General features: G+C 39.3%; 2 protein-coding genes across 3 annotated transcripts; both read left to right on the top strand.

Annotated features, from left to right (window-relative positions):
- The first annotated feature begins 6,701 nt into the window (after positions 1 to 6,701).
- Positions 6,702 to 13,310, top strand: LOC143379471 (uncharacterized). 2 transcript variants are annotated; one of them, XM_077105116.1, is made up of 2 exons: positions 6,702 to 6,789; positions 12,730 to 13,310. In XM_077105116.1, the coding sequence occupies exon 2, from the start codon at positions 13,209 to 13,211 to the stop codon at positions 13,305 to 13,307; it is 99 nt and encodes a 32-aa protein (XP_076961231.1). In that variant the 5' UTR covers positions 6,702 to 6,789; positions 12,730 to 13,208; the 3' UTR covers positions 13,308 to 13,310. The 2 variants fall into 2 exon arrangements, with proteins under 2 accessions (XP_076961231.1, XP_076688217.1); XM_076832102.2 differs by having other exon boundaries at positions 6,738 to 6,808.
- Positions 6,839 to 12,736, top strand: Zbed6 (zinc finger BED-type containing 6). Its single transcript, XM_076832099.1, has one exon. It carries the CDS (start codon positions 8,501 to 8,503, stop codon positions 11,438 to 11,440), a length of 2,940 nt encoding a protein of 979 aa, XP_076688214.1. The 5' UTR covers positions 6,839 to 8,500; the 3' UTR covers positions 11,441 to 12,736.
- Positions 13,311 to 14,772: the final 1,462 nt, after the last annotated feature.

Here is a 14,772-nt window from a genome sequence, read left to right as displayed (position 1 = left end):
GGGATGTGGCTCAAGCGATAGTGCGTTCGCCTGGCATGTGTGCGGCCCAGGTTCGATCCTCAGCACCACATACAAAGATGTTGTGTCCGCCGAAAACTAAAAAATAAATATTAAAAAGTTCTCTCTCTCCCCCGCCTTCTCTCTCTCACACTCTCTTTTTTTTTAAAAAAAAAAAAAAAAAAAAAAAAGGTGGGGGGGGGGCTGGGGATGTGGCTCAAGCGGTAGCGCGCTCACCTGGCATGCATGCGGCCCGGGTTCGATCCTCAGCACCACATACAAACAAAGATGTTGTGTCCGCCGAAAACTAAAGAATAAAAAATATATATATAAAAAAAAGTCTCCATAATAGTAGCGACCTTGACAGAAAAAAAAAAGAGGATTATTTAAAAAAATATGAATTGGTGTGAATATACTTTGTATACAACCAGAAAATAAATAAACAAAATATTTTATGATTAAAGTAGAAGTAGTTTTCTAAGTTTCTTGTTTACAGATGTACACCTTAAGTGACCAATGCCCAATTCTTTTAATTACCAGAGTAGCACTGCTTAGAATGCAAAGTGTTGAGAACATCCAATTATCTTTACTTAAAGATGAGAATCATGATACAATTAGGAGTATACAAAGATAAGCTTTTAAAAGATTGTTACTACTAACAATTTTAGTTTGGAGGATAGTGGCTTGATAAAGTGTACCAGGGGATGGAACTCAGAGGCACTCAACCACTGAGCCACTTCCTCAGCCCTATTTTGTATTTTATTAGAGAAAGGGTCTCACTGAGTTGCTTAGTTCCTCACTGTTGCTGAGGTTGGATTTGAATTTGTGATCCTCCTGTCTCAGCCTCCTAAGCCCCTGGGATTACAGGCATATGCCACCATACTGGGCATAATTTAGCTTTTACTTTTGAAGTGAAATTCTGAATCCATGACTCAGAAGGATAACTATAATCATGTTACTCTGCCCTTAACAGATCTACATAGGTTAATAGTACCTATAAAAATCAAAGACTAGCAGCTGGGGCAGCTGAGGCAGGAGAATCTCGAGTTCAAAGCCAGCTTCAGCAATTCAGTGAGACCCTGCCTCTAAATAAAATGCTAACAGGACTGAAGATGTGGCTCAGTGAATTGAGTGCCCCTGAGTTCAATTTCCTCAAACAAAAAAATAAAAACAAAAGACAAGTTTAGACCTCTTATGGAAATAGTGTTAATGACCACAGATAAGACTACCTAGCCAGGCATGGTGGTGCATGCCTGTAATCTCAGTGACTGGGGAGGCTGAAGCAGGAAGATCTCAAGTTTGAGGCCAGCCTGGGGAACTTAGACCCTTCCTCAAAATAAAAAATAAAAAGTGCTAGTGAAGTAGCCCAGTGATAGAGCATCCCTGGGTTCAATCCCCAGTTCCATTAAAAACCAAAACCCAAACCAAAAGAACACACAATGAAAAGTATCTTTCTACCTCAGATATCCAGCCCTATTCTCCTCAGTTAGTCACTGTTGATAAATTTTTCTAGAAAAAAAAAAATTGGGGATGGTGGGAGAAGGGAAAGCGAGGAACGAGAGATGGGTAAGGAGAAATGGAAGACAGAGACCAGGCAGAGATGCACACGAGCTGACAAATAAAGGCCATCTCTCTATAGGAGAGAGAGGCAACACAGGCTTGGGTTCTGGGACTTTTATGGGGGAGGCTCAGGGTATGTCCTAACGTGGGCAGTTAGGGGTTGGGTTGGTATGAGGGAGTGGTGATCCTTTCTCAGAAACGCCCTTGGGCCAGAAAGGGGAACTTTTTCCTTAAAATGACAGCTGTCACTTAAGATGGCCATCCAGATGCTAAGAAAGGACCTTATGCTCATCTTGTCAGAATCAATGGGGATAAAAAAGAAAAATGTAGATTTAAGAGATGTTTTGGAGTAAAGTCAGGGGCTGGGGATGTATTTCAGTGGCAGAGTCCTTGCCTAGTACATGCAAGGCCCTGGGATCAATCCTCAGAACCAAAAGAAAAAAGAAACCAGGAGGTAATAAAGTCAAAGTGCATTATAGTGATTGGATAAAGTCTTGATTAATGACCAGGTGGATGGTGAATGGTGTCATTCGCTAAGACAGAGGCTTCAGGAAGTGATGTTGGGGACCAGATCAGGTGATGATTTCAGTTTTTCCATGTGCTGTACTTAAAAGTGCCTCTGCAGCATCCAACTGATGAATCCTGTAGGCAGTTGAACAGAGATCTGGTTCCGAGATAAGATCTGAGTCACCACATATAATTAATTCATAGTTGAAACCATGGAAATGGATGAGACAACTCAGGGAAAGAATGCAGAGAGAAAAGATGAGGATTGAAGAGGACTGAATCCCGGGGAACACCAACAATTAAGCGAAGCACAGAGAAACAGGAACTTGCCAAGGAATACAGATAGGCAACCAAAGAGTTTGGAAGGAAACTAAGATAGAATGTTGTCCTTTAAACCAAGGGAGGGGGGAGCTGAAAGAAAGAGAAAATGGCCCAACAGATCAAATGACTGTGATGTTTTGGAGTCAAACAGATCTGGTTTGAAACCTGACTTTCTCACTTACCAGTCAGCAATGACACTTGGGATAAATCACTGGAACTTTACAAGCATTTGTAAAAAGGGATTATCTGAGCTTCTATCTTATAGAGTTATTGCGAGGATTAAACAGAGTAGTATACACAAACCTGATAACAGTGCCTGACACAGAATAAACTATCAATAAGTTATGTCTAATAATAATGAGAAAATAAACCCTGAAAAGTATTTATTTAACTTACAACAATGGACCCCACCAAAGGAATTTCACAAAAGTCACGGAGACATAAAATCCAGATGAAATAGATTTAAAAGTATGTTAGAGGTGGGAAAATGGCCAAGGAAATTGGCCAGAAAGATAAATTAAGAAATTAGGTATGCCAGAGGGAAACAAGGAATTGAGCATACTTTTAAATAGAGGGGGAGTCAAGTACTGTTATCAGGTTTTCAGGAACAAATAGAGAGGGACAAATTAAGGATAAAATAGAAAAAGGGCCAAGCTTGGTGGTACATGCCTAGAATTCCAGCTACTCTGGAGTCTGAGTCAGAAAGATCACAAGTTCCAGGCCAGCCTGGACAACTTTGTGAGACCTTAAAATAAAAAATAAAAATAAAGATAAAAAGGGCTGGGCCAGGCACAGTGGCACACACCTGTAATTCCCAGCAACTCCAGAGTCTGAGAAAGATTGCAAATTCAAAGCCAGCCTCAGCAAAAGCAAAGAACTCAGTGAGATTATGTCTCTAAGTAAAAATGCAAAATAGGGTTTGGGATGTGGCTCAGTTGTTGAATGGCCCTGAGTTCAATCCCGAGTACCGCCCCCCCCCAAAACAAACAAACAAACAAACAAACAAATAAATAAACAAATACATAAAAGGGCTAGAGATGTTGCTCAGGATGTTCAAGGCCCAGTATTTTAAAAAAGAAGAAAAAATAGAGGAGGGGAGGTGGATAACAGACTTTGTTGACTCTATTGTGAGTCCTGCCCAACATCACCACTAGTTCAGTCTTTTTATCATACTGGGGATTGAACCCCAAAGCCTCACACATGCTAGGCAAACAGTTTACCACTGAGCTACATCCTGAACCCTAATAGTCTATTTATTTATTTGTTTCTTTATTGGAACTGGGGATTTAGCTCGGGGTGCTTTCTCACTGGGCTATATCCCCCAGACCTTTTTATTTTTTATTTTGAGATAGGGTCTCACTAAGTCACTGAGGCTTTGCTGAAACTGATTTTGAACTTGAGATTCTCCTGTCTCATCCTCCTAAGTTGCAGGGATCACAGGTGTGTGCCACTGTGAACATAATTTTGTCTCAATAATTTTGCATTCTTTTTCTAGAAAACTTTGCTCTCAAAGCAAAAACTTATTGAACATGCTACATGGTTCTGTAATTATTTATGAAAGAGATCTGGAAACTGAAATTCATTTGTAGTTTGAGGTGCTTTTTAAGCATGGGCAATCTGGCATTGTGTGCATGGTCTAGACACTTTACCCACTTGTAACATCCAAAGGGCAAGCCCACACTCACCTCTGAGAATCTTGTGTGTATGTATTGGGGGCTTAGGGGAGATCCCCATATGGATTCTCCCTCGACATAGGGTTTCCCCAACTAGTTCTTCCTCTTCTCAACAGCCTCAGGTTTTTAATTTTTGCCCTTTTCAATGTCCCCATTACCCTATTTTTTTCTTCCCCACATTGGGAGAAACTGAAATATGAAATATGGTTATTTCCACTGGTAAGGGACTGATGGAACAAACTGTAAAAAGAGCCTTATAGTGAGGGGGATGGGAGTTGTTAAAAAAAAAAAATTGGTAATAGCTGGTATGGTGGTGCATGCCTTTAATCCCAGCAACTGGGGAGGATGAGGGAAAAGAATTGAAAATTCAAAGCCAGCCTCAGCCACTTAGCAAAGTCCTAGGTGACTTAACAAGACCCTGTTTCAAAATAAAAAATAAAATAAAATAAAAAGGGCTGGGGATATGACTCAGTGCTTAAGCACCCCTGGGTTCAATCCCTAGTACCAAAAAAAAAAAAAAAAAAAAAAAAAAAAAGTAAGCCTCTAAGCCTATAAGTACTGATGACTGTTAAAAGATATTCAAGATATATTATGAAGTGGAAATAAGCAAATTGTAAAATCCTATGCATAGTTGATGCCTGTTTTTATTGTTACAATACACATTTCTTTTCTTTTCGTAGTGCTGGGGATTGAACCCAGGGCCTTAGGCATAGGCAGGTAAGCACATTACCACCAAGCTACATCGCCCATCCCTACACTTAATTCATTCTAAGATGCATATCCTTTTCAATTTAGCATCTCTGATCAATGACCTGTAAGAACTTTTTTGGTGGGTGGGGTGGGATGGTGCTGGGGATTGAACCCAGGGCCTTGTGTATGTGAGGCAGGCACTCTACCAATCAAGCTATATCCCCAGCCCAACCTGTAAGAATTTAATGAGCAGAGTTTTGTGTGTTTGTATTTTTTTCTCTTGGAGGCTCACAAAAGAAGAATGCATCTTATGATATAATTTGATGAAATATGTTATATCTATAAACTATATATAGAATGCCATTCAGGCCAGGACAGCAGCTTGTGAAGGCCTTGGCTATAAAACCTGCAAATTCTTTGGAAAGCCATCTGTGAAATTACAAAGAACCCTAGGTGTTGTGGAGACAAACAACAGACAGAAATTGGTTACCAGGAACCTGCTTGTTAGGTCTTGTTGACATGGTCATCAGAGTGAAATCTGTCTTGACCCCATCTCAAGAGTTTTGAATGTAAGGCAAGGACTGGCGAATTCTAATGTTGTGGCTTCTCATCTTTGAAAGAAGATAAAAGTCAAAGTGTAAGGAAACTCAGGACTCCCCTGACTAATGGATCCCTTAGATTGCCATTTGCGATCTGATTGGGACTCCCACAGGACTAGCATAAAAAGAAATAAAAGGTGCCTGGAGTCTCCATCAGCTTTACCATCAAGTGTATCCTTTCGCAGTAGCAGAATGTATCGTCACCCAAGTAAAGTTTAGGTAAAATGTTGCTTCAGAAGCAAGTTCTGCTGATCTACGAACCCGGAGAGATCTCTAGCTCTTATTACATCCATGTAATATATTTAAAAAGTTAGGAAAGATGTATGTGAAATCAGTGAGATTAAATTTCCCAGGAATGAGATTAATCCAGATTTTAACTTTCTATTCTACATATTTCTGTGATTCTTTTTTTTTTTTTTTAAGATCAAAACATTCAAATGGAAAATACAGGATGTTTATAATGAAATGGAACAGCAATTGCTTATGTTTTCCTTTTCATTCCCCTAACCCTCATGAACTTATTAATAAGCCTGATACACAACTTTGTTTTAAGAAACACACACACACACACACACACACACACATACAAAAAACAAACAAACAAACAAACAAAAACCCTCCAAAGCCCAATTTCACTTCTGCAAATTGAAAGTAAATGCACAAGCCAGACATGGGAGCACGCGCCTGTAATGCCAGGACCCAGGAGGCTGAAGCAGGGCTGCAAGTTCAAGACCAGCATCAGCCCAATTTAGTGAGGGTCTAAGCAACCTAGCGAGACCCTGTCTTCACATTTAAATAATAGTAATAATAATAATAATTTTAAAAAGCACAAATCCTTCAACATTCAGGACTCTTCCTCTTTGGGGGGAGGGTGTGTGTGTGTGTGCTGGGGATTGAACTCAGGGGCATTCAACCACTGAGCCACCAAATCCTTCAACAATATGTGGAAAAAGTTTATTTCTAAATTAAATTTATACACGGTTTGAATGATATATTCATTAGGCAAATTTAGATAAGAGGAAAATGAGAACGCTTATGGTCTGGTGGACATTTATTTCTCGATTATCTGATATGAAGTTAAAAAAATAACAAAACTTTATCAAAGACGGTTTTAGGGGCCCGGAAACTTTCAAAAACAGCCCTTGCCAAGGCTACCCCTTGGCCCAGCACCTCCCCTCTCACGTGACCCTGTGACCCGGGGAAGCCATCTTAGGCATCGCCTCATAGAGCAAACTACAACTCCCAGAATCCCCGCGCTCTGCGTCGTGCTGGCACTTTTACTGGCCGGGTCTTAGAGCTGAGCTGTAGCCGGGCGCCATCTTTGACGCTGGCAGTCTCGGGTTTCTGCTGGTTCTGCTGCTGTGAGGACGGCGGGCGGCCGCGGCTAAGAAAGAAGAAAGACGTGGCAGCAGGCGGGAGTCGGAGATAGTGTCATCGGTTCGGTAAAGTTTCTGTTCTCTGGTAACTAGACCCGTTTCTTGATTCCCGGGTGGCTTGGAGCCAGGGAGGTGGGGGAGAGGGCGAGGGGAGTGGCAGCGGCCTCCCCTCGCCCCCGGGTCGCGGCCTAGCCTGGGAAGTTAGAGCGGGGTTCTGCAGCGCCGCGGTAACGACCACCCCCTCCCAGCCGCGGCCCTTGTCGGTGAAGGCTGGGAGCCAGGCTCCCGCTCACTTTTCCCATCCTCCCCACCCCACCCCCACCCCACTGCGCCCCACCCCCACGGCGCCTGCTCCCTTCCCAACCACCCTTCCTCCCCTCCCCCACATCCGGTGCTCGCGAATCTGGGAGCTTCCCCGAGAGCCGACTGTTCCCGACCCCCGGAGAGCGAACTGACACTAGATTGCTTTCTTCGGGGCAACAGTTTCTCCAGTTTAGCGGACGCTCACTGCCTAAAGCAGACCAAGTGCCAGGACCTGAGTTGACCTACTCTCATTCCTCTCCGGGGTCTTACTACTTTGGAGATTTTCTCAAACTCCACATTCAAAGCCATTGACCTTATTCCGGGATCCTACACCCATTCCCCACCCCAGTTACACTCCCTCCCCCAGCCCCGAGCATCGAAGTCGAGAGCTACAGGGACACTTCCGTTCTCCTTATAGGATTGGTGGAACCGTAATGAAGAACACCCCCTAAACTCCCATAATTGGTGCGGATTCCTATGGGGAAGGCCCATATTGTTGACATCTTCCAGGCTTTGATTCTGGACCTTGAGAAGGAGGTGGAACTAGTGATAGAGATGCTTTTTAGGGTAAAAGTGTGTAGGTATTGGGGAAAGGGGAGGGATCCGTGGAAAAGGAATGAAAGTAGTTTAAAGCCCATATTTCAGTTTTTACTGTTCATATAGAGTCCAACTTATGAGTTACTTATTTACAACCTGTAATGCTGCTTCAGTCTGAAAACATTAACGCTTGGTAGAAACGGCAAATTGAAAATGCAACTTGTTTTCCTGTTTTAAAATTTTATTTCCAAAGGATCTTTTCCAGCTATCTGCATTTTTAAAAAATGTACTACTTATAGTCAGAAGTGAAAGGGCCCAACTACATTTCCTGTTAATGACCAGTATGTGGAGTCTCATTTAGCTTTCCAGAATTGATTTTTGGGGGTTGTATTGACAAATCACAGTCCTAAACTATGAATGTTGAATGATGCACTATGTTTTTGTTTAAATTAAATTTCCTGAAAATTTCAGAACTAAGGGAAAATCGTGGCTATCATGAGACATCTTAAAATATTAACAATTGAAGACATTTCAAGCAGGTATAGTTCTTGGTGAAGCAGGAAGAGCATGAACCTGGTGTTTGAAAGACCTGGCATTTAGCTGGTACTAAACAGTTCAACTCTATGACTGTTGGAGAGTGGGCCTCAGTTTTGTTTTTTTGTTTTTTAATAATGTAAGGACACTGGACTTTGAATTCAGAACTCAAAAAGTTGAAAGGGTTCTTAAAGCCCTCTATGAAAGAGTTTGGGAATGTTCTTCACTGCTGTAATTTTTCCTCCAAAAATAACCTGGCTTCGAATTCATTGGTCCAAAGGGAATTTGACTCCCTGTAGAAATTGGAGAAAAGGTAATGCAAGGAGAGAGGAACAGCTGTATTTCTGCTTGAGTAATAAACACACTAACAAATTCTGGTACGAATTTTGGAGACATAAAGAGAATGAGTGTATGTACTTTAAGTGCACCAGTTTCTTCCCTCTCTCCTCGTAGAAGATGCAGAACTTTTAATGGTGCTGGGATTCTGGGATGTGTTTCCATTAATTCTAATGCAGCCGAAGAAGATGTGGTAGAAGGAAAGATGGTGGCAGAAGGAGTGGATAAGGAGGCAAAATTGCCTGCTAAAAAGAAAAGAAAGAAGGGTTTGCGAATTAAAGGGAAAAGGCGCCGAAAAAAGTTGATCCTTGCCAAGAAATTTACTAAGGATTTGGGATCTGGAAGGCCTGTTGCAGATGCTCCTGCTTTGTTAGCCCCCACTGCCTCTGAACAGGATGAAGAAAGTCTTTTCGAGAGCAATATAGAAAAACAGATCTATCTACCTAGTACAAGAGCTAAGACCTCCATCGTGTGGCATTTCTTTCATGTTGATCCCCAGTACACCTGGCGGGCTATTTGTAACCTCTGTGAAAAAAGTGTTAGCAGAGGTAAACCAGGCAGTCATCTTGGTACATCTACTCTTCAGCGACATTTGCAGGCAAGGCATTCACCTCACTGGACCAGGGCCAACAAATTTGGAGTCACTAGTGGGGAGGAGGACTTTAGCTTGGATGTATCTTTATCTCCCTCTTCTCCTGGAAGCAATGGAAGCTTTGATTATATTCCTGCTGATTCATTAGATGATAATAGAATGGGTAAGAAACGTGATAAATCAGCATCTGATGCCCTAAGGGCAGAAAGAGGGAGATTTCTCATCAAAAGTAACATTGTCAAGCATGCCTTAATTCCTGGAACCAGAGCCAAGACATCTGCAGTTTGGAACTTTTTTTACACTGACCCTCAGCACATCTCAAGAGCTGTGTGTAATATATGTAAAAGAAGTGTGAGCCGGGGTAGGCCAGGTTCCCACTTAGGAACTTCAACACTTCAACGACACCTGCAGGCCACACATCCCATCCATTGGGCGGTTGCCAACAAAGACAGTGGTGCTCTTGGAAATGGATTAGATGAGACTGAGACTGAGAGCAGTGATCTTTTGAATGATACTCATGGAGAGAAGTCTACAGGCAGCCAAGATTTAACAGCTGAGGATCTTAGTGACTCTGATTCAGATGAACCTCCTGTGTTAGAGGTTGAAAATAGATCTGAGAGTCCTATTCCTGTTGTAGAGCAAGACAGTCTCATGCATGAACAAGAGAGAGAAGCAACATATTGTGAAAATCCAGCCTCAAGTCAAATAAGTCAGGCAATTATTCAAATGATTGTGGAGGATATGCATCCTTACAACTACTTCTCAACTCCAGCTTTTCAGAGGTTCCTGCAGATTGTGGCTCCTGACTATAGATTGCCATCAGAAACTTACTTTTTCACTAAGGTTGTACCTCAGTTATATGACTGTGTCAGAGAAAAGATTTTCTTAACTTTAGAGAATGTCCAAAGTCAAAAGATCCACCTGACTGTTGACATATGGACCCATGACCCATCTACTGACTATTTCATTGTGACTGTACACTGGGTCTCTTTGGAAACTGACTCTTCTCCCAATAATGGCAGGATCCCCAATTTTAGAAAGTGGGCTGTGCTTTGTGTTACTGGTTTGGCCAAAGACTGTTTGATAACAAACATTTTACAAGAATTAAATGACCAGATTGGTCTGTGGCTTTCTCCCAATTTCCTTATCCCTAGCTTCATTGTTTCTGATAATTCCTCTAATGTGGTACATGCAATCAAAGATGGTGGTTTTACTCATGTGCCCTGCTTCCTGCATTGTTTAAATATAGTCATTCAGGACTTTTTCTGTGAGCACAAAAGCATCGAGAATATGTTAGTGGCTGCTAGGAAAACCTGTCATCATTTTAGTCATTCAGTCAAGGCCCGTCAGATACTGCAAGAATTCCAAAATGATCACCAGCTTCCATGGAAGAATTTGAAGCAGGATGAAACTGGCCATTGGATTTCTACCTTTTATATGTTAAAGTGGCTTTTGGAGCACTGCTACTCAGTTCACCATAGTCTTGGTAGAGCCAGTGGAGTTGTGCTCACATCTCTTCAGTGGACTCTAATGACATATGTTTGTGATATTCTTAAACCATTTGAGGAAGCCACTCAGAAAGTGAGTGTAAAGACCACAGGATTGAATCAGGTGCTACCCCTAATCCATCATCTACTCCTTTCCCTTCAGAAACTCAGAGAAGATTTTCAAGTCAGAGGTATTACTCAGGCCCTCAATCTGGTTGATAGTTTATCTCTGAAACTTGAAACTGATACCCTACTAAGTGCCATGCTCAAATCCAAACCTTGTATCTTGGCTACTTTGTTAGATCCTTGCTTTAAGAACAGTTTGGAAGACTTTTTTCCTCAAGGTGCTGATTTAGAAATTTATAAACAGATTCTTGCAGAAGAGGTTTGTAATTATATGGAATCTTCACCAGAAACCTGTCAAATAGCAGCTTCAGAAGCATCTGATCCCTTAGTTACAGTAGGAGTTGATTCATATACCTCATCTATAAAAGAAGGCACCTCCAGTTCAGGTTCCATGGATATCCCAGCCACAGACACTGTTGCCATTGGAAGCAAAGGCTTCATGTTTCCTTCTGCAATAGCAATAGTGGATGAGTACTTCAAAGAGAAGTATTCAGAACTCTCAGGAGGTGATGATCCTTTGATTTATTGGCAAAGGAAACTGAGCATATGGCCAGCCTTGACCCAAGTTGCTATTCAGTATCTAAGTTGCCCCATGTGTAGTTGGCAATCTGAATGTATCTTTACTTCAAATAGCCACTTCCATCCAAAGCAGATCATGAGCCTGGACTTTGACAATATAGAACAGCTGATGTTTCTGAAAATGAACTTGAAAAATGTTAACTATGATTATTCTGCATTGGTTCTAAGCCAGGATCCCCAGAATAAGGTTGTTCAAAGCAATGAAAAAGAAATATTGTCTTGATTTCTTTTTCCTTTCTCCATTTAAAATGGGCAACTTTTTTGCTATTTTATTGTATCTTTACTGCTATAGTTATTATATAGTCATACTAATCATTCTTTCAAAAACAGCCGAGCATGTTGACTCACTCCTGTAATCCCAGCTACTTGGGAGGCTGAGGCGGGAGAATTGCTTAAGCCCACAAGTTCGAGACCAGCCTGGGCAATAGAGCCAGACCCCTATCTCTAAAAACAAGCAGCCACAAAACTGAATCTGGGGAAACCCAAAAACAAAAAGGGCTGGAAATTCCTCAGAGACAATATGATGTTGATAAAATGAAGGTTAACTCGAAAGATTTCACAGTTGTAAACTTAATGTTAGACCTTGGAAATTTTGAAAATGTTTATATCATTTGAGAAAGAAAAGATATTTTTTAATTAAAAAAATATAGTGCAGCATTGAAAGGCCTTAGGCTATTTCTGACTGGTAGATTGAACTAGTAATTAAAATAAAAATTTCCTCCAGCATGAGAGGTTTGATTACTCTGAAACCAATGAATTGAGAAAAACAATAACATACTAAATTGGTATTCCTTCCCTCTCCCCATTTTTCTATATCTTTTAAAACCCTGATGCTATAATTTGGCAAAAAGAAGAAAAATTTGTTTTCTATTTGGAAATTTCTAATTGCCTCCTCATACTGGTCAGCTTTATAATTTCAAATTATTGGGCATGATAGAATTACCCTTTATGTTTAGGATTGAATCTATATAAAAGGGAAAGAGAGGAAACAATTAGGAAAATAGTTATTTTTAGTCTTTGAATTGTCTTTTTAACCTTATATATAGGATAAAACTATAAAGTAAAGATTATATAGGTGCTTTTGCATAATTTATGGGTTAATAATAGTAAAAAGTTTGCAAAACTGGAAACTGTTGAACAGGATTGGATTATAAGCCCTGTGAGCATACTTAAACAAAACCAGTTTGCCTTTCCTGAAGAATGTTTTTTTAATTTTTGGTGATCTTTTGAAAAACTTACTTAATGATCCATAATATTAATATTAACTAACTGAAGTTGTTTTGGCCACTGTATATTCTTAACTAAAAATAAGCAGTCAGCATGTGTTTGGAATCATTGGTGAAATAAGTGAATTAATCCCAGTGATCCTTTAAAGGTCCCTTTCCACTCTGGAAGTATGTTTCTGTATTTGAGTGGGAAGCCAGAAAATGATGACTTTTAGTAAAAGTCTATTAGAAGTTTCAGACTGAATAACTAATGTAAGATCCCAATTTTTCCTTTTTTTCATTTTAGATTTGGGGATATTCCCTGCCCAAAAAAATCCTGGAAAATTGACTAGTATTAAGTGTGAGTAAAAGGTGTCCACTTTTTTTTAAGTTTTGATTTTAGTTTTGTCTTGGATAGTATTTGGCAAGATTTAGCCTAGAAATTATGTAGTATTTATTATGTGAGAATCAAAATTGCTTTGTTACTGGGCTGGTTTCAAAAATTTAGAAAACTCATTTCTGTACATCAAAAAAAATTTTTTTTTTTATTCTTAAATGGTAAATGTACCATTGTGAAATGAAATTTCAACTCCAAAATATACCCTTTTACTAACTGGAGTAAATGGATAATTATAGTCTTTAAAAGCTATAGCCATCAGTAGTAAAGAATTTGGTTCTAGGCTGCATAAGCAAGCCCTTACAGGGCTGGTGTTAATATAAAAGAAGGAAAAAAAAAAGTCTTCCCTTGGATAAAAGCTTTCTGTATTTTGACAGTGCCAGTTCAGAATGGCTATAATGCTGCTCTGCCTTCTACAGCTTGCTGCACCACTCTGTAGTTACTCTATAACTATACGTTTCTATCTTTTTTGGTTAAACACTCCTTGATGATGATATAGATACATCATTTTATACACCTTGATATATGTATAAGGGTTTCCCTTCATCTTTATTTTGTGGGCTGGGCAAAATTTAGTGTAACATTAGCTTCGTGCTACTTGGGTATGTAAGTTCACTATTTTTATAATGTACTCAAATCTACAGTCTTTTATAGTGTATTTTTAAAAAGGAAACTTACCCAGATGTTTTATTTCTACACATTTGTGTGTGTGTGTGTGTTTGTATGTATGTGTATAAGCCAGTTAGTATATGTGTATATTATATACATAAAACACTATATATTTTTACATACAAGTATGCTTTTATTATACAGATAATAAAGATGGGGGAAGGTTTCTGTTTTTTTCTTAATAGGTGAAGAAATCTTGAAGACCAGAAATTGGATCTTATTGAATTTTGGTGTTTTTTTCTTTTCCTTTTTCCTTTTTTCTTTTTTCCCTTTTTTTTCTTTTTTTTTCTTTTTCTTTTTTTTTTTTTTTTTCCTTTTTAAATTATATTGTTCGACTATGGAAGATGGATTTTTAAAAAAAATCTTTGAATTTCAAGTTCATCTTTTAAATGAACTTTTTTGTTCTTGTTTTTTCTTTTTGAGGAGATAACTAATGCTAGCTGTCTCCAGGCTGGCAAAGGTTATTCGAATGGACTTAATCTTCCAGTAGTTGGGAGATGTTTTAAAAACACATCCTGTGTTTCAATTGTGGCTGAGAGGTTTCCTTGGCAATGTGAGGAAGAAAATTCTTTCTGCCTCATTATTATTAATTCATGGATTGAGTGTTGGTTCGACCTACAGGCGTAATAGATTGGAACTCAGTGAAGACACAGACGTTCCTGTTGAGAGCAACCAGCTAATGTAAGTGGGGGAAATGGGTCTTTTCTCATTAAAGGAGTAAAAACTTTTGTAATTTAAGGCAAAATTTTTCTGGACTAGTAAGAAATTAAAAGGCTATTGTCCAGTCATTTTTTTTTCTTGTAATTATTCACAAACTTTTAGTTTTTGAATAGAAACGTGTTTGTTCTTTATCACAATATGGTTCCTTGCCCATACACATTACTCTGCCTCATCTTTTTAATGATTATGTAGTGTTCTATTGTCCATTGTAACTCAATGTATCCCTCATTGGTAAACATTTGGGGTTTTACAAATAAAAATATCCCTGTGTCTAATAGTAGCCTTATGCACCCATCTACATGAACTTGTTTCCCTAGAACAAGTTCTTGGATGCAAATTTATGGAATTATTTTATATAATAATTATCATAATAATAATTTGTATATAATTTTTATAAGAGCAAGTTGTAGAAGTTTACTGAACAATTAAGGAGGTCTTAATTTGCAAAAGTTATAGATGTTTATCTTTTTATAAAGATAGTAATCTTGGGCCATATTGCTGATAGATCTTTTGCTATATAAATGTTTGCCAGTTTTATCCATATTATTGTTATAATTTTTATCA

The sequence above is a fragment of the Callospermophilus lateralis genome, chromosome 13 (genome assembly GCF_048772815.1).
Source record: "Callospermophilus lateralis isolate mCalLat2 chromosome 13, mCalLat2.hap1, whole genome shotgun sequence".
NCBI classification, from domain to species: Eukaryota; Metazoa; Chordata; class Mammalia; order Rodentia; family Sciuridae; genus Callospermophilus; species Callospermophilus lateralis.
This window is presented reverse-complemented; position numbering and strand designations above follow the sequence as displayed.